At 40.5% G+C, this 27,765-nt stretch overlaps 1 protein-coding gene and 1 long non-coding RNA gene across 2 annotated transcripts in view; one reads left to right on the forward strand and one right to left on the reverse strand.

The window, feature by feature from the left end:
* Positions 1-27,765, reverse strand: part of LOC119724011 — a 106,519-nt gene that overhangs the window by 4,078 nt on the left and 74,676 nt on the right. The window contains 25 exon segments of the mRNA XM_038194932.1: positions 231-453; positions 995-1,166; positions 1,949-2,188; positions 2,562-2,704; positions 12,158-12,325; positions 13,385-13,589; positions 14,013-14,101; positions 14,501-14,643; positions 15,229-15,379; positions 16,179-16,304; positions 16,591-16,670; positions 17,057-17,279; positions 17,653-17,823; positions 18,644-18,827; positions 19,247-19,443; positions 20,277-20,487; positions 21,374-21,503; positions 21,670-21,848; positions 22,195-22,346; positions 23,142-23,436; positions 25,081-25,236; positions 26,617-26,733; positions 26,838-26,986; positions 27,111-27,285; positions 27,533-27,748. Coding sequence (XP_038050860.1) covers positions 231-453; positions 995-1,166; positions 1,949-2,188; positions 2,562-2,704; positions 12,158-12,325; positions 13,385-13,589; positions 14,013-14,101; positions 14,501-14,643; positions 15,229-15,379; positions 16,179-16,304; positions 16,591-16,670; positions 17,057-17,279; positions 17,653-17,823; positions 18,644-18,827; positions 19,247-19,443; positions 20,277-20,487; positions 21,374-21,503; positions 21,670-21,848; positions 22,195-22,346; positions 23,142-23,436; positions 25,081-25,236; positions 26,617-26,733; positions 26,838-26,986; positions 27,111-27,285; positions 27,533-27,748 — 4,295 coding nt within the window.
* On the forward strand, positions 6,698-9,784 carry LOC119723759. The gene is made up of 4 exons (XR_005270572.1): positions 6,698-6,834; positions 7,421-7,550; positions 8,226-8,276; positions 8,809-9,784. It is a non-coding gene; the product is annotated as an uncharacterized LOC119723759 (long non-coding RNA).

The following is a 27,765-nucleotide window of genomic DNA, read 5'->3' on the forward strand; positions in this document are numbered from 1 at the left end:
TTTGATGGATTTTGATTTATCTTGGATGGAGGGGTGAAAACGGAGGTCAAGGGTCATCTAAGTCATTTGAGGTTGTTTAAAAACGCGCAAAATTTGTTTTTTTTTGACAGAAAGGTGTTCGCTAAGTTTTGAACACTGGTCGATGTCAATACAAATTTGTTACCGGACCAATACCATCACCACACAATAGGCAGGAAGAAAAAAAATAGCTTAACGGTAATAGAACTGACCTCCAGCTCAAGCCATCACACAGTGGATCTGAAAGTGGACAGGCACATTCAAATCCATTCAGATGATCGTAGCAGATGTATGGATATTCACACGGTGTGGATTGGCACTCATCATAATCAATCTCACAGACGTCGCCAACCCAGCCGGGCTCACAGTGGCAGGAGTAGGATTCGAACCCACTGCTACGTGCAGGGGAGGAACAATCAGGATCTTCCACAGGTCCTTTGTTTAAAAGAAACAATGTGCTGTTAATAGGCTTGGAACTTGCATTAAAGGCTAGGCAAGTTTATTTTTGTCAACTTGGGATCCGTGTCATCATCTTCACTTAATTATGTAAAAACCGTAACTTTAAGTCGATGAAACTGCCAAACTCGGAACTAGAATCAGTACAATGCTGATATGGACATATCTTTAACCATTGATGTTAAAGTAAAAATAGAACGAAATCAAATGGGCCGCGATTAATTGAAGTAAAATGTCTGTCTGTCTCTGTCTGTCCGTCTGAAACCGCCTACATTTGATATTAGTCCGACTTGCTGGCCTTTATATTAGTCGGACGGGCTGTCATACACAGTTTTACAAAACCCATTCTCATCTCCTCGCGTAACATCGATGACTCGTTTTTTTTGTCAGAGACATGGGGAAATTTATCCTCTTTCCTTTTTCCACCATACTGACGGATTCCACACACGTTCAGAGGATGGTGGAATAAGTTGAGCGCATGAATCAATTGATGAAATTGCGTTGCAAGAGAGTAACCCACCTCTGCAGACGCCATCATTGATGCAAGGATTGACCAGCACAGCAATCTGTACTTCGAGTAGCTGAGACTTGGCTCCTGACCGGTCTTCAGCTAACACAAGGAAACTATCCTTGCCGTGATAGTTGAGGTTCGGAGTGTAGGTGAATGTTGATGTTGTCCAGCTCATGTCCTCCTAAAAGCAACAGTTTACACTCAAATGTAAGTTAACTTAAAGTGAAATCAATTAACCTCAGGCAGTTTAAAAGAGCTCATCGTGCACTGTAGGAGAAAATCTTTGTCCAGCGTTTCAGAGACGCGCTGAACCGAAGAGTTTTTGAGTGACGAAAATCCCCCCAAATATATATTATAATTTCAGACAGTTTAGGATTTATTTAATATTGAGAGTGCCGTCTGAAATAATCATTCCGTATTAAAAGAGCTTTTGACATCTTGTGCATGAACATCCCTCCAGCTAAGATGTAAGAAATAGATTGGTTTGGCGCAACTCTGGAATGCCAGTATAAAACGGGTGTATAAGCCGACATTGATGGGGCAAATGAGAAAATATGGACCTTTAAAATGTGAATAGACATCATACAATAGCTGAGAACAGACGTGACATAGTAAAGTTGTATGGACAATTCCACCGGTTGCTGAAAGCAAACAGCACCATGGTGCAGGAATGGCTGTACATCGGTGGTGTACCATTATTAGAAAGTTTACACTTAATTATGATTCTAAAAATTGATCCAAACATCTTAAGGTGCTGGAACAGGGTGCCAGGATTGGGATCAAACCGAAGTTGATTCAACTGCACCAGAAAATAAATATTTCTATGAATTAAGCGTGATTAATCACACGCTTAAATTTTAAAGCAGAGGAACACTATAAATCGAGCTTCAATCAGCATGACAGAACACTTAGTAAGCAAGAAACCGTGCCAAACACTATTAACAAATTACCACTGCAGGTTACCTTTTCACGAGGCAACTTTAGCCCACATGGGATGACTGGCCCCTCCCTGTCTCCAGAGGGCTCACTGCACTTCTGCGTAGACGGCACAGTCTTTACTTCCTCTATCAGCGTCAGAGTGCCATAGGTCGGGGGCTGGGTTATAATGGTCAGTTTATCATCGCTGTCAACGTCATACGCTCCAAGCTCAGCCCTCAGGTCCTTGTAGGCCACATTGGATAGTGTGTTCTGCTCAACTGTTAGCTTTTCATGAAAACAAATGGAGAATTTTTAAAAAGTAAATTCAGCTGTCACAAACTGCTACAACAAAGTAGGGTTTGGCACAGTGAAGGCTTACGACACCTGCAAAAATCACCAGGGCCTATATTTGTGGTTGACAAGGTAACAATATAAAAGCTAATTATTGTTGGTGAATTGCTCTTTTGTTTTAAATGCATATTGAAAAAGACGTAAGAGGACAAGATTGTGAATTGTTTGCATAAATTGATTTCAAGTGAGGCTTTCTTTCAGGAATGAAAATACCTTCAATTTCGGAGAAGGAAAGCACTAGGATTCAAACAATTCTTCTAAATATAAGGTATCGATATTTCGTGCGAGAGAATGAAACATAATTTACCAAATCGATGCGGCCGTTGCCAACAACCTGGCCATTCATAGCACTGTACAATACAGGGATATCGTTGATCGGTCTCACTTCAATTGTAAAACTGGCGTTAGTAGACAGAGGTTCTCGCTCAGTTAAAGTCTTTATCTCTTTCACTGAAGAGGAAGAAGGAAACAGCGTCAAAGATATTTTCGTCATGAATTTGCATTTATCAAAAATATACTGCAACTAGCAAACAAACAAACAAACAAACAAACAAACAAATAAAACCGATGAAGCTTGGCGGAGGTAATACTCGACGTCAAGTCATCTCATCACACTTTACTGATGGAGTCACCGTCCCTCGACCACGGGCCAAACATTTTTGACCAAGTTCTTGACATACCGGGCTGTCTGTGTTTACGTCTTGCACGCGTAATACAAGGTTGTGAAAATAAACTTGCCGCCATTACGGCATTCGACCGTTGACAAATCACGTGATGACGCACAAGCGAAAATGCGCGAGATCATTTGAACTGTACCGGTTATCATCTCCCCGACGCACACCGTCGTGGAAATCTGTATTGACTTAACTTGATAGTGCAAACTTCGCCTGCATTCAATTGTAATTTCATGAAAACTTATGCGCCTATCAAAGTTTCCCCCACCCCTCCACCCCCCTGGCTGCCCAACCCAAGACGTCGGGATTGTCACTTTTGAAGTTACAAAATCCCCACCCCTCGGGCAAAATTGAAGTGACAATCCCCGACCATGCCCCAACGTATTCGGAAAGGTGTCAAAATAAAAAGTGCCTACTTTAGCGTGGTTTGTATTAATTAAAGTGTACAAAATACTGAACGGAAGTTTAGTATATGATGCGAGAGGGAAGGGTGAAAATGTGTGGAATATAAATGAAAATTTATGAACGTTGATGCATGCAATTCTTATTTTCAAAGAAGACATTTTCCTTTTATTGCCTTTGGTCCAATAATATAATACTTGAATTGGATTTTGTTAAATTAAGCAGACATATCTCTAGAAAATAAGCTAAAAAAATGTTGGTGAGGCGTTATCAACATAGACTGCTTTTACACGGGGTCAGTACAGTAAAACTGTGATCCATGAAGTTATGTGTTCGATTTTATTTTCTCAATCGAACTCGAAGCATTCAGTACCATAATATTTTAGTCCATTTTCTAAATTGCAATCGTACCTTACCAATTTCCCTCTATCTTAATGCAGAAAATATTATTCCTACAGTGTACAATATTCACAAACCATTCTTTCGTAAGCTCAGAGCAGAATTTTATTGTGTCTATGGAGAGACAAAAAAGCCATAAAACATTTATTTTTAGATGAGAAAAATTATATCGCATAAACTCCAAGGACGTTAGAGGCTCCGTCAAACTCCATATTGACGTCTACCGATATTGATTCTATTGTTGAGTCTAGACATTATGTGCAGTTTACAGGGCTACTTTTTCCAGGGCGGAAGCAAAGTTAAATAGAGTAAATGGCGACTGCATACTTTTTCTCTTCTTCTTTTAATTTGGTTGACTGGTTTGTTTTCTAGTAGTCTATGTAATATACCGTGGCGAAAGCCATGGTCTATAATTTTTGAATAGATTCGCTGATTAATTATGCAACTTGGACAGCCGCATCTCGACCTCTAGATTTTGACCAATCAGCGGGTGCTTTCTATGTTGGGTCATGGGTCATTTGCCCGTTGTTGCGTCAAGACATGGATAGAAAAAAAACGCTAGACACAGCAACAAAGGCCGTAGTCACGCGCTCTGTATTATGTTACGCGACACGCGCGCGGCGGCTGTTGTATTAAAAAACACTGCATTCGAATTGACCAATCACAGTTTAGTCCTGATTTGGGAATGAAATGAAGTCACGATTTTAGTAAAGTCGACTCCGATTGGCTGGCGCGCGGCTTGCATATATCTGCATGTCTAGACATATTAGGCGTTAGACAGGAGACTTGGCTCCGTGGAAGACGGGTGATACTCAGACTAGTTTTCTAGAGCAATTCATCAACAACACGGAGGCAGGAGGCCTATTTCTAGTGCAAGGGTGAATTATGCGAGCTCCTTGCTGAAAATACTTTCAACGAATTGTTCTTCCTTCTTTAAGGCCATGAATATTAATTTGCATTGAAGAATTGTTCCCCCAATACCATTCAGTCAACCAATTCATGAAAAAAGGGCCAATGAAAATGTAGAAGGGTTCAAACATTCGAGTCATTTTCTCTCAATGCCTCCAGGATTTGTGACTTTTTTCTTGAGTGAACCTTTTAAAATCGTCACAAGTTTTACTAACTAGCCTAAAAGTGATTTTTTGAGGAACGAAATAGAAAAAAACTCGCACGAGGTCGAAGGAAATCAGCAGGGCTCCTTTCCGCACGAGTGAGAAAAAGATAACTGTGTGTTTCGGGGTACCATCCACCAAATTGCCGGCTGAGTCGCGGACTGAACCGCGGGCTGAACCGCGGGCTGAACCGCGGGCTGAATCACGGGCTGAACCGCGGGCTGAATCACGGGCTAGGCTGCCGGCACCGGCACAAGTGATGTCACCGTGCACGGACGGTCACGTGGATGACCGACCGGACACTGCGCGTACAGGCCCGGCGTGCGTCACGCGAAAAAATCACGCTGAGCTATATTGGTGTGCTGTCGCTATTTACTATATTTTAACTTTGCTGCTGCCCTGGAAAATGTAGGCCTGTAAAAAATACTGCACATTATGGCTGGACTGAAAAATAGAGTCAATATCGGTAAACGCCAATATGGAGTTTGACGGAGCCTCTAACGTTCTTGGAGTTTATGCAATACTTATTTTCATCTAAAAATAAATGTTTTATGGCGTTTTTGTCTTTGCATGGGCATAATAAAATTCTGCTCTGAGCTAACGAAAGAATGGTTCGTAGCTATACACTGTACAAAATACAATTTTCCTGCATAAGACAAGAGGAAATCTGGTAAGGTACGATTGCAACTCTACTCGGAAAACGGACTAGAATATTATGGTACTGAATGCTTCGAGTTCTGAGAAAAATTGAACACTCCATGGATCACAGTTTTAAAGGGAATGTACATTATTGGCTTTTGCTGTAATTTTCAGAAATGAATTATTTGGTTGTCAGTATAATAGATCAAATATTGTTACACTGACATGTTTGAAGTTTTGCGTTCGAAAATGCTGGAAAAACCAAGAAAAACAAAAATGTTCAGGTAGTCTGGTTCCCTGACTCCACTGAAGATGAAATGGATCAAAAATGCCGGAAAAATTGTAAGGTAAGGGGACCAGTCTAGCTGGCGTGCACCCGTTCATGAACATGGAACCAATAGCAAACAACATTTGGACTGGAACAAAAATGGTAAATTTGGAGCAGTGGTTGAAAAATAGTTAGGTTTTTCCAACGGTGATCAGCCGACCAACGTTGGAAATGTATACAAAAGTACCATTTTTCTTGAAAATGACTTCACACCAGGTGCCATAATTATACAGGATGCTTTAGACTGTCATTTACCAACATTTTCGTAAGGTATTTCGAAACACTTGGTAGTTTTATTTTTTGATGTTTGCAAGTATGTACCTCTTGTCAAAGCAGTTTGCGTTCGTTTTATAACACCTCACCCGCAGATTCTGCTTATTTTCTAGAGATATCTGATTAGTTAAAGAAAATCAAATCAAGTATTATATTATTTGACCAAAGGCAGCAAAAGGAAAGCAATTTCTATGAATTACAACTACGTCCGTAAACTTTATTTATACGCCTCGCATTTTCACCCTTCCCCTCCGCTCATCCGATCATCGGCTTGTACTCAACTTCATTTCAGTATATGTGACTACACAAACCACGCTGAATTATGAAGTAGGCACTTATTGTGATCTTAACACCTTTCTGACCACTTCGACTAGGTTTTGGAGTGGATAATGGTCTCAATAATGAAAAGAAACATAGAACACGCGATTAAAAACGCAATGACTTTTCCAGAGAATGGCCAACGAATTCAAATTTCACAACGACAATATTGACATGGATCTGTCACGGACATGCATGGTTGGATTTGATGGGCGACACTAATGTCTGTACATCTGTAGATAATTATGAGCGTCTACAGTCAGGTTTGGTAGACAATGATGCAATTTGGTGGTCTGTTGAGTTTGTATTACAAGAGCGGTTTGGAAATATATAAACTTCCTGCTGTCACTGAGAGAATGATTGTCTCTGACATCAACCAGACAGCATACTGCAGCGTTGCTTGATACAAAGAACAGAGAAGTACACTGAAGATACGTAAGTATTCGAACGTTATTTTCATGTACGTGTACATGACATAATAGTTGTTCTTTTTTCTTGACTGCTTATAATTTATAGGTGACAAGGTGGCGTTTCACTCGGACCTTTTTGTGTGTGCTAAAACCATGTTTAGAAACGATAGAAAAACCTTTGCAATATATACTTCCGTGACTTGAGCGCACTTTGTTTTTACTGTGTTAAGCCCGGTTCATACTCGGCGCGAAAGCGAACGCGAATTGTGACGTAATGGCAAGTATTCGCGCTGCGAATTCGTAAGTTGAACATTTTCAACTCGGGCGAATTTCGCATGAGCGAATGTTTCATGACTTCGAATTCGCTTCGCATTCGCGTTCGCTTGGAGTATGTTGAACCGGGCTTTAGCAAGTTTTAGCAACGGGATCCAGTTATGAAACCCTATAAGTATGGTACATGTGTTTTCTGTTTCTCACTGAGCTGAAACTGCCACAGGTTAAGTTGTTATGCACCCCGAAGATAGTGAGCAATTGTTTTGTTGCTGGTGAAGGATAAGATCGGTATTCGAATTTGACCCGTTCCTATTGTTCTTTTTCTCTTTTGGCGACAGATCCACAGACATTTCCTTTGAACGGCATTGAATTTCCCACTTCTCACAATGAAGATGTTACTGGTCACTCTTCTGATAATCGGCTTGATTGCTGGTACTGTGATGACTAGTGAAGCAGCTAGTCTGCAAGGTAAATATAACAACACACGCGACATATAGGTCTTATGTTGGGGTGCTGTGGTGCAATGGTTAGGGCGTTCGACTCGTGTGCCGTGGAACATGGGTTCGAATCCTGACCGTGGGAACATGGTGCTTGTGCTTTTAAGCAAGGCACTTTACTATTATTGCTTCGTCCTTCGGATGGGACATAAAGTCGTAGGTCCCGTGTGTTGTGTAATGCACGTTAAAGAACCCAGTAACACTTGTCGCTAAGAGAAGGGGTTTGCCCCGGTGTTTCTGGCAGTGGCTGCAATATATTCGCCGCAGCGCCTTGTAAACCCTTATAAGGTGCTACATAATGGGTCTCATATTTCTCATAAACCTTATTTACCTTTATTTAATAATAGACATATCTCCAGCGCCTTGAGTACCTAATAGTTGGTAGAAGCGTGCGCTATATAAGACTCCGATATTATTATTATACATTAGGAATACCTTACACATCAAAACGTAATTTATTCTGTTTTGCATTGGAGATTCCAAAAAACAGCAGTTTAAGTTCTCTGCAATCATTTAACGCGATAGGACAGTATAGGAAAGTTCAAATAATAATTCAAATGGAGGTAGTTGGCAATTAAGCTGATAGATCATAATTCATAAACAAACAATCATTTTTTTGTGCCGTTTTGTGGTTTTTTTTTCGTAGGACGGAGTGATGGCGATTCTGGCCAACATGCAGTCAGTGAAGAACGTCAAGGTATGTGTAATACTCTGACTATATTGTTTGTAGTTGGGTTGAATGGTCAACCTGATTCTGTTGAACGACAATTCATTTTTATCGCATGTATAAAAGTTTCAAAAGTTCACATTGCCCTTGCGATTCAATGTTACTAAAAGTTGGATGTTGACCTCATGTTGTCTGTGGCTGATCGAGAATAAAGGGAGGGGTTAATCATCTGGCCAAGCCATCTCCTAATAATGGGCTGTGCCAAGTGGGGTGGGGGCCAAGGGGTACTCTCCATAGCAACACACAGCCCAAAACACAAGAAGCAGAACAACACAAGAAATTTAAGCCCAAAAGACGTTCGTCGCGGGGGATGGGGAGTGGATGTCCCAGGAATAATGCCAGGACTGTCCAATTATGTTTCTTTCTAAACTGGGGAAAAAGTTAATTTGGGTTGAAATAAGAGACATATGTAGACCTAATGGGTGAGAGTATTTGTCATTGGGATCGATGTGCCAAATTGTATTTTGTTTAAGGAATAATTAGTTTTTATTTTTTTCTCTAGTACGGGATGACGTAGGCTGCGGCTATTTCGAGGATCCTTGCACTACAGATCCTAGTGGCTGTTGTGCGTGGCAATGGTAATAACCTTCGCTGGCGGGAGATAAGAAGGAGGCAAGTATCACCGCTCTGCCTCTCCCTAGCGTCTGACCTCTCATCTGCGCCTTCATTTCAGAAAGAAAAAAATCCCCGCGTCAAACCGAACTTTGATGGAAGTATTTCGTCTTAGATCTCCTTTGCCATAGCTATACTCGTTCATGGCAGATATTCAGATAGCATCTCGAATTCCATTTCAGTAACAAAATTTAACATTATGAAAATACCTTTAAACTGGGGTTCCTATAATGAACTAAAAAATCATTGTATTTTCGTGAAAGATGACCCATACAACTTGACGGGATGACATCTTTAATCAACAAGTAGATTGTAGACAAATATTGGTTGGTGGCCGGATAATCTCTCAAAATGCAAACATCCCCGAAATCTTGTTGATCAAAATCAAAGACTAAAATAATAAACCTAATCAAAACACCAAAACCGTGCAAAATGTGCAACTCAGTGACCGTCATGCTTGTCATTAATTTGATAGTTCAGTTAGGAGGATTTTATTGATAAAAACTCGTAGGATTCTCTGTGTCAGACCTAAATATTAAAGGAATTTTAGGAAAATTCATTGAGTTGAAAAATATTACACATGCATTTTGTTTAGCTGTGGACAACCGCCCAACAAATCATCATGTCTTTCCGTTAATTAGTTAGTTCGTTACCTAGTTACAGTACTGTTTAGTAACAAACGAACATTCTGCACAGCCGCAGCTCAAATATTAAACCGAAAACCGGAGGCCATTTTGCAAAAGGTATTTATTCTGGATTGCCATAGAGGACGCTAAACTACCTATTAAAATATTTTTTCCGAACGCTATGGGTAGTTTAAGACTTACACAAACTTGAGAACTTCAAAAATAAACACTGCTTATATAACCCCATGTATGTTTCTTGTCTAGTGTTCACTATAGTGTTTCAGATCTGTTCATGGAGTTTTGTTTAGTGAGGTACTTTTCCAGAATTTGTGGGTGGAACCTAACTGTGTTTCTACTTTAGATCTTGTTCTTATTCAGTGAAGGTTTGTTTGTTCGGGGGGGGGGGGGCCACATGATTTTGCACGCTGTCTTGTGAAAAAAAATATCTGTTTCTGGACGGCGTAGGCAGGTGTGTCTGCGAATATGTAAACACCGGTGTGCCAGGTAATTCTGTCCCCCTGGTAAATGTGCCCCCCGGACACATTAACCGGCTCGTGACCCGGTAAATGTGTCCGGGGACACTTTTACCCAAGAGCGGATCCAGAACACAATTTTTTTTTGGGGGGGGGGCCAAACATTTTTTGGGTCCCCCCAAAAAGTGGGTCAAAAAAATTACGGCGTGGGGTTCGGGGCCCGCTTAAGGGCCCCGAAAATGTTTTGGATTCTAGATGCTCTGTGGTGCGATCTGAGGCAATTTCTGACCACTTTAACCAATGTTTTTTTGAGGAAAAGATGGTGGTGTACTCATTGTAGGCCTTTATTGCGATGTCACATAAAAACAAACAAAAAAGTTTTTTTTTTTGGGGGGGGCCATGGCCCCCTTTGCCCCCCCCCCTGGATCCGCCCTTGCTTTTACCTAGGTAGATTTGTCCCCCTCCAGGTAAAAATGTCCCCCTGCCTAACGGTGAAAGTGTGCCCCTGGTAAATGTGTCCCCATGCAGTATATACTGAGAGCAGCAGCGTGTCGCGAGCGCCAGTACATGCTGCAAGATATGTGGCAGTGATTATCACATGTGTACATGCGTCTCCCCCTACAATGGAAATTCATCCAATAGGAAATTTCGTTACGCGCTATGATGGGAACACAGACCAATCCAAGCAGTAGTAGAATCGCGATTTCACCGTACTCCAAATAGAAACATTGTGTTCACATTATCATCTAATAGACAAAATTAAATTTGTATATTCATGAAGGGCAGAATAAACGTCCAAAATGTATACCTTGTAGAGTGAATTCATAAAAACAATAAAGAGAACTGGCCTTCCGGATTTCAAAAGAGGGGGACAAAAAAACCTGGGGGACAAAATTACCTGGGGGGGGGGGGGGACAGAATTAACGGGCCGGGGAGGACACTTTTACCTAGGTAATTCTGTCCCCCCGGACAGTTTTACCGGGGGACAGAATTACCTTCCACACCGGCAATCGCTGACCTAGGACAAAAAGGTTACGAAAAGGGCGTTCAAATTGGTCAAAGTGGTCAGAAAATGCCTCAGATCGCACCACCGAGCATCTAGAATCAAAATAATAATAATAATAATAAAAAACCCCACCTCCGGGTCCTTAAGCGGGCCCCGAACCCCACGCCGTAATTTTTGGGAACCACTTTTTGGGAGACCAAACTTTGAGAGCTGTTGCTAGTCAACCCACGTCTCTGTGTAGCTCCATGTTTCTTAACTTGCATCAAAAAAAGATATGTATGCCTAATTTTAATACGCAAAACTTTACCCCGGTCGACACCTTTAAAACTCTTCACGTATATCGTTTGCACAGTGGGTGTGTGCAGTACGTGCTTTCCATGTGACGAAAATCCAGTTACAGAAGAATTTCCAGTTACAGAAGAATGTCCAGAATAACGAGTTAATCATTGTTAATGGCACGAGGTAAATCGAGACTTCACACTGGCACAAGTCCTGTGCCAGCTGCGCAAGCAATCACGATAGTATCCATGTCACGGTGTTAACGTGTACCCAGAAAAAAAATGAAACACACTACGAGCCATGCATAACGTGGCCCTCTTGTGACAAGAAAACTGTTAACTCGTTGTTTTCATTCTGTCCAGGCTGCGTCTGTATCACTTGGCTACGGTTATGTACATGTACACAACACGCGCACCTTTGGAAGCCACTGCTCAGCCACTTCCCATAATAGACTTGTGCGTTAATTATTGCCAGCCGTATGGCCAAGTGTCACGGCCTGGCCTGAATATTATCATCTGGACTGGCTGCTAGACGCTTGTTAATTGGCACTCGCTTTGCAGAGTCGCAACTAGGGTTAATTTAACCGGTAACCCAGATCCTGAGCACTTCCAAAATCTAACCGATTTGTAATTGTACCACAGACCTCCAAACCGAACCGAACCGAACCGAACCGAACCGAACCGAACCGAACCGAACCGTTCAGATTACAGACATAACAATTGGACTTGTAACAAACAACTACATAGTAGGGCTACTTTGAAGTGCTTAATAATAAGAAAATGCTATACTGAGAAGCACATGATGTCAAACGTGCCTGGCAAAAAGTGATTTAAAAAAAAACACCCAAAATATTACCTGTGATTTGCAGAGTGACAGTACCATGGCAATCAGCACAAGGTGTATAGCTGAATTCACCAGTTTCCGTAATTGTTGCTGTCCCTTGCACGTCCTTGTTACTACCAAGCTCAAAGACTAAGATGTCATCTTCAGCATCGCTAGCTTGGAATGTGTACACCAAAGTTCCTGCAATAATAAGGCAAGTGTGCAGAAAATAATAAAAGCAAAATAAAAGCAAACTTCAGCAACCAATTTAACATATTAGCTACTTGTTCCCAAAATGTAACAATATATATATTGATGGATACTTGGCAAACCAAGGATTCTACACACAAGGATTAACGACTCGGCCAAACTCCTGGTTAGACGAGTGATAACAGACCGCACAGGTGGCAAATACCACGAATACTTGTGAACAAAGACCCCTGCGCGCGGCGGCTTTCAGACTTGCAGGGCACTGCGCCCGATCTGGTGTCGAAATCTATCAAGCCAGCTAGTTATATTTGTGAATATTAATGAGTCTATGTTTTTGGTCTTTATTATTCTGATAAGTGATAAGATTCTGATAAGTGATAACTTCACAGCCATGATAACGCCGACCACAGTATCTTTGGCATTTAAATGAGCTATGTAATGATATTTTTCTTTCAACGGTTCGGGACCAAATCTCTCAAAAACTTCTTAATGAAAGCCTAATTAAACACAAAATTGGGGTAAATGGTGTTTTCCTCGAAATTGGTTTATTTCCCGGGTAAATACTTCATCTATGACGACACAAAATGCACAATACTGTCTGTAATATCCTAAAGTATTTATTTTTTAAAGCAATTTTGGAACATTATATCTTATATAAGGAGTAGTTTTGCTAACAGTTTCATGCATATTTCCGTTTTAGATGTCATGCGAAAAAAAGAACACGACACAGTGGTACACCTGGAAAATACGCGATTACAAACCAACTGGTATCCGTTGTCACGCGTCCAACCAATTAAGACAAGTCCGCTCGGTGCATTATGTAGTAAAGCTCCGAACAGTCGTTTATCCTTGTGTGTAGATTCCGTGGTCAAACAAAGTAGAACAATTCTAGTGTTAACATCTGGATTTCTAGGAAATGTGTTTGAATCGTTAACTAAACTTCTTAAAAAATTAAACAATGCCCCACATCTTTCATATTTTCTTTTATATTCGAATTTTAGCATACGGGCTATTTTTCCAGATGCATTCTTCCGCCATGGATATACTAACCTTCATCTTCATTCATGAACATAGTCTCTACCAGGTTTATGATTACAGGCGGGGTATTCGGGATGGCATCAAGAACCTCAGCCAATGCAAACTGAGTCTCATGGCTGAAGTAAGCCGTGTCAGATGGGAAAGACTCCTCTTGCACAGAACGTCGCTTTCGACCTGGCTCTGAGGATGACGAGGCAGGAGCCCATGTAGAACAAACCTACCACGCGAAGGTAAAAGAAGCACAGATTCCTTTTTTAGCCGAAAGATAAGTAATGAAACAAAGCATAATTGGCTGAAATAATTAAGAGTTAAGATTCTTACTTTGTAAAGATGGAAAATTAGATGTTTATGGCAGCGCCGTGAAGACAGTGAAAAGGAGTTCTTAGTGGAACTGATGCATGGGTAAACACTCAACATTTAAATCAGAGTGCTCGGATTATTTTCAGAATTAACGTGCCAATTGTACAGATGAGGCACATAGTAAACTGCAAGTCATACCAACTTCAAACCCTGCTTTAGTCTAGATTGTTCAGATTAAAACGACATTGCTATTGTTTTAAATTGTGGAATATAACTGTGTTTCCGATGTGTCTCCTTAAATGTTGGCCTATAAAGTAGGCCTATCAGGAGAATCACCAACCTCAACATTGACCTTGTTCCCATCGTCCAGGTAGGTTATCCGATCTACATCACTGCACGTCTTGGCTGCATCTCTCCATTCAGAGTTATCTACACAAAGGTACGATTTATGACGGTAAAAGTGTGGTTATCATGCGGATAACCACACATAATGATTTTTTTGTTGCAGCTTCACTAAGGGTTGGTTGGCACATAACATCATAAACATCCGCTCCCCTTTAAAACGTTGTCAGCTAAGGACTCTGGCCTAATCAATTCACAGTTATAATTTGGATTAAATTCACAAAAACACACACTGCACTTAACAATACAAAGATCAACTTAAGAAACAAAGGACGGTTGATTTCTTCTTGGATGCCCACTGGGGCCTTTTCACTGGGGTCCTATAAAAGGAAAGTGCCTGAGTAAACTATTACAAAATGAAACTTAACACATTCATAATTTATTCAGAGCAAAGAAAATAATGGTAATTTCAGTGTATCTATTCACCTCTGTCCCAGTAAATGAGTCTAGGTTTTGCCTCTGTCCAGTTCCGAGGTGTACTGAGTGTTACGTTGATCATTAGTGGTCCACGGAGCTCAGTCTGCCCAAGACTCGTTATATAGAATGTTGGCTCATACACAAAACGAATTCTATGGGGAATAAACAAGAACTTGTATTTGAAACGAAGTATTTTGTGTTTCCTTCCCTGCCTTTGTCATTATAAACGCAGAGCCCTGCTTGAACACTTTTAATTCTACATCAGAAAACTTCTAAAAGAATGTGACGAATGCACCCAACTAAATATCGACTGTTTTGAAATAGATCTGATTTTGAAATCGGTCTGATTTCTGCCTGCTTCTGTGCCGAAGTACTCGTCAATGAATTTCTAAGCAGGTACATCTCTCTTTAGCTGCAGGACATGGGCGAAGAGTCGCCAGCGTGCTTCAAGGGTCCTGATGCTGAATGGACCACACTTGCAGCGACCATATGCATATGTTTTTTTTCCAGTTCATTATTCATTTCCATTTTTCTGTACAGACTTAAATGAACTGTTCAACCACAGCCACGAAGGACCACTCTATACAGCCAACCGCTGTACTCCTTTAAACCAAAATATGTTTCTTCGCAAATTATTAGGAATAATATCCCTTTCAACACCACGACTTGGGAATGTCTTAATTTCGTCAATCCATACAGCGTTTTTCTTGAAATATGCATTGAATAGCCACACCAACCTGTTTCTGAGAACTCTTGATGTGTACTGGATGGTGTACAGGGGATTGGTGATGTAGGGTTTATAATCCAGGGCAGCAGCCGATGTGAATTCCTGTTTGGTTCTGTTGACATCCAGCAGGCCTAGGATGAGTGACCCACCCCGGTGTAAACCTGCAATACACAATTAAGAAATTCACGCAGAGTTCATTCGGTCAATAATGTGTAAACTCTTGAGTGAAAATACTGCACTCACTAAGAAAACCAGATCAAATTGAATCAAATTAAAGCATTATACACGTAAGATTGACAGGTAAATGGACACGAAACGCTTATCCAGGTAAATAAAGACATTTAAGAAAAAAGAAATCAACATATTACTACAAGAAGCATCTCTTTTGGCTTCTCTGCTGAAACTGGGATAAGGTTTGAATTGTACGAATTTTAATGAGAACATAATCATTCACGGCATTTATCTTCTGATGGGTATGACATGATTTCGATGTACCTGTTCTGATGGGTACAACATGATTTTGAAGCAGTAGCTGAAATATGCGCCCATGCACCTTGTATACCATTTAAAAAGGTGCTACATAATGGGTCTCATATTTCTCATAAACTTTATTTGCCTGTCTTTAAAAATAGACATAATTACTCTCTAAATTCCAAAGAGTGAAATTAGAGTTTACTTGTTTTAGAGTGAAAATCACTTTCATTTTCGATTGACAAAAAATGAAAAATGAATCACTTCAGTCAAAGCTCGAGTGAAATCTCGATCTTTACGATTAAAGAAATTTTACTCTAAAACGTCTAGTCCCTAGTTTCCAACTGTGGGAGTGAGTCTTCACTCGAATGGAGTGATTTTCCACTCTTTAAAATTTAGAGAGTACCAGCGCCTTGAGTACCTAATTGTTGGTAGATACGTGCGCTATATAAGACTCTATATAAGATTATTATGATTAGTATTACCCACCTCCCTTTGTAGCCACAGTGAAATCAAAGTGGTTATCTATCGATCTCTTTCTCCTCCTCTTACTTGTCGGTGAGGTCAGAACAAGGTCTGTACCATTGGTTGATGTCGTCACCATATCACTGTCTCCTGTTAAAAATTTTAGTGAAACTAGGTAGTTATTAGTTGACAAGCGAGAATTTTTATTGTTTGAGATGAACACATGTTAAGCATCAATGCTAACCCTTAAAAAGAATGGCACGATACTACTATGTTGTTTTTTCTTACCTTTTGCCGTCCACATTAAATATGACTTGGCCCTTATACAAAACATGGTGGTAACAAGATTTAGAAACCGCAAAACAAAGAGCTCTAGTTAATGTCTGTCTTCAAAATGCACGCGAAGTGTCCATGTTTTGTGGTTTTTAATACTGACCTAGCACGGTTGAGGTTCCTGCTGATACTGTCACACACAGCGTAGCTGCGTTACACATCTTCATCCGGGTATGAAGAAGCCTAAGTGGTAATAAAAATGTCGTCAAATTTTATAGTTAATCAGTCTTAAGTCAAAATGTTTCAATCTGATTCAATGTCTTAAGTTGCTCAGTTGGATATAAGTAACTTATAAACCAATTAATACTTAGAATGTCAAGATTAACAGTTGGCGTGATGTTAGGTTCTGGTTCTGGTGGAATACTGCATAATCTCAGGGATGTAATATTATGCAGGCCGTTGATGCAGGCCGTTGATGTTGGCTGTAACACTGTAACACTGTTGGCTGTAACACTGTCAGCTTCGCTCAGTAAAGGTCCAGAGTATAGCATACATATGGCAGTCTTCCCTTGCATGCAATATAACCCGGCCTGTAATACTGATTGGGGTAAATACATATACACACTTACTTTCCAGGTTCCATATTGAACTTGGCAGCCTTTTTAGTCACGTCCACTTGATTGGCGTTATTTGGCGCTTGAAAGTCCGTGATATTGAACCTTTCTTCCCGTTCACCGGCCCGGACGTTGATCATTCCATTCTCTATGGCCACTGAGCCAGAGGAGTTACCTCCAACCACCATGCATGGAACAATGTCATCTGAGAGCTCGGCTGAGCTACTCACACAATACTCTACAAAGAAGCGAGATACATCGTATTAGATACTTATACAAGGAAACTCTTCGCATAAATGGACAATGTGGTCTGAATTAGACAAGGACAGATACCCAACAATGAGACGTCTCACTGACACAAAGTGAAAGGATGGAGGTTTACATGTGAATGGTCAGATAATGAAATATTTTAGCTGTCAGAACTGCAGGCAAGGTGTTCTGTGTTGAGCACATGTGGTCAGTCAGTGAGACACTGACAATAAAAAGTTTTGGCAAAAATTAAACCATTTGCTGTCAGTTAAAAACTGTTCAGAAGTATATTCGAATGGATAATTAGCTTGATGTAGGGACTCAGCAAAATGAACCAGAACAGGCACTTCAAGTTGTCATACCATAACGGACAATTGATTCATCCTCTGGTTTTGACCAGGAGGTACCAGTCTTTGTTGCGTCTTCACTTTTCTCCACCCCAGGAGGGTAAACTTCCTCCTGAAACTTCTTGCTAAACAGGGAAGTGGCGTTGGCGTCATCTGCCGCGGGCTCTTCAAGTAGCACAGTTACACCTAAAAATGTAAAAAGGGAACTCCGTTACTATTAGTTAACATTGTAACTTTGTGATGACATCTTTAAAAAGATAACGTTTGGTCCTATCGTAAAAATAAAGCCTGTTCTTCTGGAAACCTTTAGAGGAAAGTCAGTGTTGGTTCCATAGGCCTCCCCCATCTATAATTGCCCGCTTTACTGAGAGCATTCAGAGGCAACATATCATTAAATGACTATTGGTTGTGCAGTTACACGTTGCTGTCTATTATACTATGGTTTCCAAAGCCTGCTCCATTGATAGCCTTCAGAGTCACATAGTATGTAGTGTTGTTATGCAGCAATCCTGTCAGATCACTGTCATTTTGTCTGTCTTTTGTATGTATGTCAGTCTATCTCTACCGACCACCGCATTGTACTATGGTTTCCAAGCCTGCTCCATTGATAGCTTTCAGAGTCACTTAGTAGGTAGTGTTGTGATGTAGTAATCCTATCAGATCACTGAATATGTTGTCTGTTCGTTTGTCTGTATGTCAGTCTATCTGCACCTACCATCCCATTCTACTACGGCTTCCAAGCCTGCTCCACTGATAGCTTTCAGAGTCACATAGTATGTAGTGTTGTGACGCAGTCATCCTGTCAGATCACTGAATATGTTGCCTGTTTGTTGGTCTGCATGTCAGTCTATCTCTACCTACCATCCCATTCTACTACGGCTTCCAAGCCTGCTCCACTGATAGCCTTCAGAGTCGCATAGTATGTGGTGTTGTGATGCAGTAATCCTGTCAGATCACTGTCATGTTGTCTGTTTGTCTGTCTATATATCAGTCTATCTCTACCTACCATCACATTGTACCATGGTTTCCAAGCCTGCTCCATTGATAGCTTTCAGAGTCACATAGTATGTAGTGTTGTGGTGGAGTAATCCTATCAGATCGCTGTTGGTGGCTGTCTGATTCAACCCAACGTTGACAAAGTCTTGGAGGTCTGTTGCCCCTCTAGATGTTCCTATTGCCCAGAAATGCTCCTAGGGAATATAATTTCAGATAAAGATTGTTGCTGTGTTCTCCATGCAAAAGGTCTGACTTCGGCAAGGACATGCTCAGGTCTGTGAGAAACAACAATGGCAGTTTTTTGAACTGATGCGCATACAAAAACAAGGTGCTCTCACTCTACCCTTCCGAGTGTGCTATAAATATATAAGTCTGACCAGCAGCTATGTTCTTTTCACACGATTAATTGCATCACACATTTAGAATGGATACATATTTAAAGTATTACTTCTCGATATTTCAAACCTTTGACTAAGATCTGTGTATTGATATGGTTTGCATAAATCAATTTTAATTGATATATTAAAAAGGAAATCATAAAAACATAAACACTTAGTAGGACTTTCAATCGAACGCTAAGTATGGATCAATACAATTTTAATAACGCTGCTACCTTGACCAAGCTTTCCATATCAATGAAGCGCCACAATACACCGATGGTAGAGTTTGAGGACTGAAATGATGTCGGCTGGTATTGGTTAACATTGACGTCTACGTAGAAAAACAAATCTAGCTGTGCCGGTGTGTCGTCAATGTAGAACCCGTTTGAGGATGCTACTACGGTTTTCCCGTTACCCAGGAAAGATTTCACTGTGACGAAAATGCACCAGACACAAATTAAATGCAAAACTTTTAGCTCAAGGAATAATGGAGAAATCAGCGACAATGCGCTGTTTTAATGACGAAAGTGGCAACATTTTTTTTTGTTACAAATAATGCAAGATTGTCGTAAATTTCCGGTTGTAAAAGGTACCACTGTTAAAACATTTAATTGGTCACATAAGTACCTGGCTGGTTATAATAATGAATTTGTTTTTGTTATTCCATTAGTGTTCAGAGATTTATACACAGCCTTATATCCTTTGATTGGTCCTTTAGGAAATTTCTACTATTAGATGGTCAAGCTTTGAGTCAATAGTTGTTCTTGTGCGACTGAAGCTAAACAGGTTATCATAGGAGATGGGAGATGTAGTCAGGAAAAGGCTTGAAAGGTATTTTTTTTGTTTTCACTATATCCGGCAAAAATCTTTCATTGTGGCCATCTCCACATAATAAGGTATTCGTTGACAATGTTTGTACAAAATGTGCTGCTGCTAAACAAAATGCAGTATTTCAAATAGGAGCGTGTCAACTACAACATGTCTTTGAAAATCAACTTGGGTTTTGTTATGTTCCGCTTACCCTACTCCTCGAATCCGTGCGTGTATACCAACTCAATTTACAATTGCTCAGGTATCAATTTTGAGATAGCATGCGAGGCCTGAATCCCAGATATTACACAAACGTTGAAATGGCAACTTTGCCAATGTGATTAGACACTGCTTGTATAGTAGGTTTAATCAAAAACAAAATGTTGCAAGGGAAATTCTTTCATAGCTAAATCCAAGTTGATATCCAGTGTTGTAATCAAACTAATATCTCACCTGTCAAAAAGAATGGAAGCGATCCCTTATCTTCCTGAGAGGATGGTGTTGTTGCATTAGTGTCATTGTCAAGCATTACATTTAAGAGCTCGAGTCTTGGCAGAGTCAGGTTGGTGATTGTGAACGTGATGGGAACAGCGTCAAGGGTACACGTAGGCTCGCACTGGTACCGATCGCAGAGATTGATGCATGGGACGCAAGGCCGGGCAATCTGTTGAGGGGAAAGAGGGAGAAAAGAGAGGGTGGGGAGGGGTACAATGCTCAAAGAATTGATTATAGATTGCAGGATATATAACGCTTGGCCTGACTTTAAATATTTTCTGGTCTTCTTTTGTTAAAAAATTCCCAATGGAAGAATTCCTCAAAGAACTTTGAGTCCAGTCCAGTAATAAAGAGATTATTCACATTTCATGGGAGGGCACCAAGGGTGGACCCAAATAGAAATAGTTGTCCACAATTTTTTTTAGATCGCCCACTGGCCGGCCTGGTCCTGCTAAATCAAGGGGGGGGGGATGGAGCTAGGGCTGGACCTCTTTGGACGTTAGAGGGCGCTCGTTATCATAAACAATATGTTCTGACTTCAAACTTGGCTAGTGTTAAGGGTATTGGAATTGAGAAAAGAATGTAACCAAGACCAAACAGACTGATGGGTTCCGCATGAGAACGGTCCCTAACCTGTTCAAAATTTCATGTTAGTAAGAAAATGAAATATTTATGTTTGTGTAATCCTTTAGCCTTAGCCTAACCCACTAATAGTCATTGTGTTGCCATGCAGACGTCGATGTTCCAGATGGAGGAAGTAGCTGGAGTGTCAGCTCGATTTTGCTAAAAAGTATCCCTTTTTTTGGTTGAATTTTTGATTCCAAAAGCGAATTTCTGACAGAAAGGACAAACACACTCAGCATTAAATACTGCATGCTCATTACGATGACGGGACAACCTCTGGTTGGCTTATAATATTAGTCATGTAATATTTGTAATCTAAAGTGTTTAACATTGCTTATTTAAGGAAGCAAAAGACAAATTAACAAGTCCATACAGCGTATACAAGTTTTCAGAAACACGGAATCTATTTTTGATGATAAGATTCAGCTTACCTCCTTGAATGCTACAACATCGGTTGCTCCTGCTACTGATCCAATTCCGGCAAAATAGCGTGAGACAGGACTGGTTCCTGCTCTAAATGGTGCCCCGTAACGACACAAATTACCTTGATCAGGTGGCATCCTATATCAGAACAGAGTGACAGAGCTTACAAATGAATGATACAGTAACGCATGCTAAAATACAACTATTGAATTAAACCAAAAAGACGCAAGATGTGGTCAACCGGTTCAAAACTTAACATGCTATAGTACAGCAATTTCAAACCAAGGAGTTTAGTTTCACGAACCTCAAATTTGTGAGTGTTGCGGTGACAGACGGAGGATTGAAGGGGTCTTGTAGCTCGGCGACGTAGCTGTCTCGATTAAAGACGTGGAGGATAAGCTTCGTGGATGAGGACAGGACTGGTATGCCAGTAAGCGAGGAGAGTAGCTTACCGTCAACGTAAACTTCAAAGGACCATTCATCCTAGTACAACACAACAATTTCAAGGAGTGTGATGGAAAACTCGACTTTGTTCACACAATTTCAAGGCATAGACCACATTAAATAGGAACCTGTAACCAATGGGCAACTGAGGCCTTAGAAACTTGATGCAAACTTGAACTTTAACATCTCTCTGATTCTAAACCTTACGATGGAATTTATGTCACTGACCAGATTTAGACAAAACGAAAAGCATTGACAACAACGGTGGTGATATCAGCAGCGGAATCAGATGTAAACAATGGAAACTGCAGTATTATGAATATCAGCAACATAAATAGAAGATAACCCTTTAGAATTTTCCTGAATACAACGATAAAAAGTATACCTCATCTGCATCAAATGGCATGACTTTGAAGTGGATGGAGTAATGTCGCTCCTCTACTGATGGATCAAAATCTAGGTCGACAGGTTGTGACGTCACAGGCCAAGCATCATCAAGGTAGCGACACCACAAAACAGCTTGAGACGCTCCGCCATCTAGAAAAGACAACACGTTCAAATCATCTTGGCGTTCTGAACACATCATACACTATTATAAAAGTTGTGCCCAACAAAAAAGATACCAATCACTAGATGTTTTTAAGGTTTTAAAAAGGCCAAAGAACTGATACATAATCAATCAATCAATCAGTCAATCAATCAAGTCGAGAACATATGGCAGCTCGAGCCCGCCCAATGATGTTGGTCCAGATGACCTAGTCCAGCATGCATGAGTGAAGGTCCTCAGCGGTGGCCTAGCCGTCGAGACCGGTACTCGAACCTACACTCTGCTGATCAGAAACACCAGCAGAGCTCGAGTCCGGTGCTCTTAACCGCTCGGCCATGACACTCCAACAGTATGTCCCATTTCAGCATGTCCACGAAGGAGACACTTCTTCTCCAAAGTGAGGCAGTACCTCATGTGGTCCTCCCAGAGATACAGAGAGCGTGCACAAACAAGCTCGGAATAAGGGAAAAAAGAGCAGAAAAATAGAACTACTCTGAAATAATCAGAAATTGTATAGGGTAATGAGACCAGGTAGCTGGGAAAAATAACTTTCTCCGATATTAAATGATAACCTTTGTCGCTCGTGATGCAGTCTTTCGATGCTCAAGGATGAACTCCAAAGTATGATTAACCAGAAAACTCCCATTCTCTCCTCACATATAAAGGGGGATTTTTAAATGACAATAAAGTGACACGGTTTGGTGGTAACAGAAACAGAGTTGTATCAAACCATCTCTACCAGTAAAGCATACTTGTTAAAATGCTTGTTGAGAAGACTGTCTTACTTGGATAGAGTTGGAAGCCGCAAGCTCTTTGAGATATCCATCTCCCACTCTCATCATCGGGAACACTGTCCCCGTTTTCATCAACCTTCCTGATGGTCCAAGGACTGGAAGACGTAGTCATCACTGAAGCGCCATTTTCGTTGGTTACTTCAGCCTCTCTAGAATTGTCGGTGGCCATGATGAACTCACCGGATGTGGTTAAAGGTCGCATAGAGGTTGTGTTCCCAGATGTTGAGTTGTCAACTGAATCAGATATCCCCAGGAAGTTCAGACAGTCACACTGAGGGCACATGGACTGTAAGACAAATCAGGTTTTTGGATGTAATGTCATAAAAATTGAAGTGTCAGCAGGAGTTTCTTGTAGACAGTTTCTATTACAGTAAAAAAGCAACAAATATCGATAATATTTATTTATTAATATATAAAGTGTCCTGGTCACGAACAAGCCACAATTAAAATACTCTGTTGCAATCTGACATTGAAAGTTTTTCTCACACTGCATTACAAAAATGCCTGAAGTCCTAAGCTGCTGTGCACTTACAATACATTAAAATACAATACAACAGAACGAACACTATATTATCCCAGCAAAGAGGAAATTCCATTGGCATATTTACACGAATACTCACCAGAATTATAACAGATATGAAATTGAAAATTCAAAATCAAAAAAAAATACTCGACATTTGTTTCTCCAATTGATTTCATAAAATGCATTAAACAAGTAAAACACACACACATACACACGCAAGGTTTCCCCCTATCTGGAAAACAGGTTTAGAGGCATTTTGGGTTAGGTTTATTCGTCGCAAAATGAAGAGAAACATTCAAGGGAATCATAGAAAAAAATTGGGTTGAACGAGTTTTCAGAGTTTAAGAAAAATGATTTTTTTTTTGTACAGGTTTTTCTTTACTACACGAAAACAAAGGAATGTCCACACTAGGTATGTAACGTAAACATGAGTATGCGAGGGTGGGCGTAGGCAAGTCTACACAACGTATCTGAAAACTGGTTTATGTGGACATCTTTTGTTTGGAAGTCCACACAGTGAATGTAATGTTGTCCACGCATTTATGAACAAATATACAGCTACAGCTGGCAACACAGACGAGATTAAGCGCATTAGGCTGATTTTCATTTTACTGTTGTAAAGTGCTTGGAGGAATCTTTGATTCATATTGCGCATCGCATGGTTCTAGTCCTCCCTTGTAAAAGAAGGTTACATCTGGGGCTACGCACAGATTAGCATGCAGTGGGTATCACCTGTCAGACATATATAATTCTAACGTACTGATCAGCTGAGATTGACATAAAGCATCCAATGATTCTTGTTTGCAAATAAAACTGCTAGCGTGTTTGAATGTTTTGCCCGAAATGGTGCGATCCCGATGTCTCATAAACCCGTACACACAAATAGAACAGAAAGTAAGTATGCTCCGCTTAACTGGTTTATAAAACATTTATACAATTGTCCGATTAACATAAATAAGATCTTAATTTCCAAAGGACATGTGTTTGGACATGTCAGATCAACCACTGAATTTTCATCGCTTGTTACAAAATATCTTGCAAAAAAAATGTCATCACAGGACCATACCAGCATTCAGGTTGGCGTAGCGGCACTTTCCCCGCCTTCCACCGCATGTGACCCGGGATCGAATCCCGTCTGGGCCAATATGTGGATTGGGTTTTCAGTCCCTACCTGATTCCGTGGGTTTTCCCCAGAATATTATTCTGGGCTTTACCTCCCATCTCTAAAACTGTAATTTCTTCTCATTGTCTCCTCTCTATAGGTTTCGTCAGGCTTTCCAGCTACAGTGCCTAGGGCACTTTTGAGGAATCCTTTGTTTTGTTACCAGAAAGAAATAAAATAAAAAAATAAATAAAATAACTAAATACAAACAAGGACGATATCGTATACACAGCTTATTGACTTACTTGATGAAAGGGCTGTTGATAACAGCACTGGCAGATCCCTTCTTGCCAGTTCTCCCGTCCATCAAAGTTGAACTCCCCAATCGTGCCATCTGGACCATCCCAGAATAGGATGCTGGTCACGCTGTGCATGTCAGATTGTGCAGCTATCAAGTCAAACTACAATGGTAAAAACAGTAAGGTGTGTTTGGCAGCTGCACTATATCCGTTGTGTATATGACTAAATCGTGCACATGACATACTCTAATTAAGTATTGAAGTAATATAAAACACAAAATGTTAAACTGAAATAATGATAGTATATAATTCATATGTCGAAGAAATTAAATAAGATTAGGCCAAAAAAAAAATATTCGGTCTCTGGTCAGACCAAAGTTCCGGAATTGACGCGGCCACGCGGCTTTTTTTTTTTTTTTTTTGCTTTTTTTTTCAAGCTTGGATTGTACAGACAAGGTGGGTCTATTTTGCTTTTTTGGTGTCCTCATGTACATTGGTGTCCTCCATAATTTGCCTTGGTGCTTTCGATCATTTGCCTTGGTGCAATTTCCCATTCCTTGGTGCTCTTTGTTAAAAAAAAATGAGGAGGTGCGGAAATAGAGGGCGCTGTTGGAGCAGCCGCGGAACATTTTTGAAAAACAAAAGATCGACGCGCATGATTAAAATCGACGCGCGCGCTGACCAGAGACCGACTTATTTTTTGGCCTTACATAGTAAATTTGTTTTCAAACTCAACCAGTTAATTGAATCAAAGTATGAACTGTTGAGGACGCTGAGCATTCCCGTGGTACTGTACGTAATCTCCGCTATGCAAAAACGTTCACGGTTCAATTATGTTGATATTCATCCGGTTAATATATTTACTACACACAAACATAAGTATCTACTTACGCCCTTGATTGACTAATTTCAATTTTATTTCGATAAATTAAAACCATGAGCACACAAATTCGTTAAGGAGTATTTAAGTTGGCGTGGCCAAAATTAATTCTGTATTGAAAACAAACCCGTCTCTTATTTCATAAATGTCTCATGTAATAACATTAATTCACTTACACGGGCCCTCCTGAGATTCACAGGGATGAATTTGAACATATTTTTTTCTTTTTCTCTCGCACTTTCTCGGATTTCAATATGCCTACAGCTTAGTCCGATATCATCAGAACAGATGCACCGAATCGTGCTTGACGGCCAAAGCAAAATGCTTAACCTCTCACTTAACTAACTTTCTTGGCAATAATTGAAGTGCTTAAACAATCACAACCTGAAAATAAACGATTAAAGACAAACTGATTTTTACCAAATGCCCATGAAATTCTTCTTTACTGAATTTGAATTGTAAACGTTTTAAAATAGCCGGGAAACCAGCTTACTTATCAGTGAGCATTTAAATGGAGGCACTTAGATGACATGTGGTGAGCAATTTGTAGTGGAATATACTCAAATCTGGACCACAGCTACGCATTTTCTAATGTGTGTATAAGACAAAACACTGTCCAATGACACAACAGAAAATAGTTCCGAGCTGATCACTACACTGACCTCATATTCCGAGCCCCTGACAATTTGTGCATTGGTGACGCAGGCTCCAGACAGCATACGGGGTCCCCTTGTGTCTCGCTCCAATTTCAGTGTCAAACTTTCATCGGATGTAAACACCTATGGATTTACAGCAAAAGAAGAAAATAAGAATATAACTTTGAAAATTTTAAGGATTGGTGTGGCGAAAACGTTTCACTAAACCACAAAGCTTGACAGCCTACCTGCTGTGACTGGTACTCCAGGTCCCACTTCTCCCTGTTCATGTTCCAGAGTCCCTTGAAGTCCATCGCTGACCATTTTGGGTCAGTGAAGGGAATGTCTCTCATTGGACAAGGTGGGCCCACTGGGTTTGGCAGGTGTAGGATTGTGCCTGCAGAAATGAAATGAAGCTGTGTACTAAAACTTCGATGATGGGGGTATTACACGTAGGTACTGCCTCCTTATGAATCTAGCTACCACAACGGTACACAAACTGAGTAATATTCTTCATTTACCTTGTACTTGGCTGCGGTCTCCAATGTCTGTAACATCCATCTTGAAGTCCACGCCATCAACCACCAGTCCTGCTGTCGGCTCTGATGAGTCGACGAAGATGGGCCCCACCAGGGACTGCATGTTATCTCCTGCATGGTTAACCGCTAAAAGCTGGACAAAGTAGGGATGGTTTTTCTGAGGAGAGAAAACAAGATAATATTTTCACACTAGAAAATAACTTCTTGGAGCACACCCTTTGTGGTTAGGTTTAGACTTGCAAAGGTCGATTCAAACTAGCTACCGAGACATAATTAACTGATCAATAAGCAGATAAATTTGTTAAAAAAATGCATCCTAACGAAGCTATTTTAGTAAGAACATAAATTAACATAATGTTAATTGTTACCGCAAGCATTAAAATGAAGAGTGTAAACTAGCACACCTCTAAGTTCAAGTCCACGAATGTGAATTCCCACGTATCTGGGCCGAGTGCCAGCCAGTCCTGGTTTTGTACCGCTCTCAGATTGTTGTCATCTCGGACACGACACGATGCAGCTTGCACGATGCGTAAGTTGAACGACTTGATCCCACTCTCATCATCCCTGAAATCCTCCCACACCACAGAGACTGACTCGGCACTGTCAGTGTATGCAACAGGCTAGACGTGTATTAAAT

This window comes from Patiria miniata, unplaced genomic scaffold, assembly GCF_015706575.1.
Source record: "Patiria miniata isolate m_02_andy unplaced genomic scaffold, ASM1570657v1 HiC_scaffold_17, whole genome shotgun sequence".
In the NCBI taxonomy this organism is placed as follows: Eukaryota; Metazoa; Echinodermata; class Asteroidea; order Valvatida; family Asterinidae; genus Patiria; species Patiria miniata.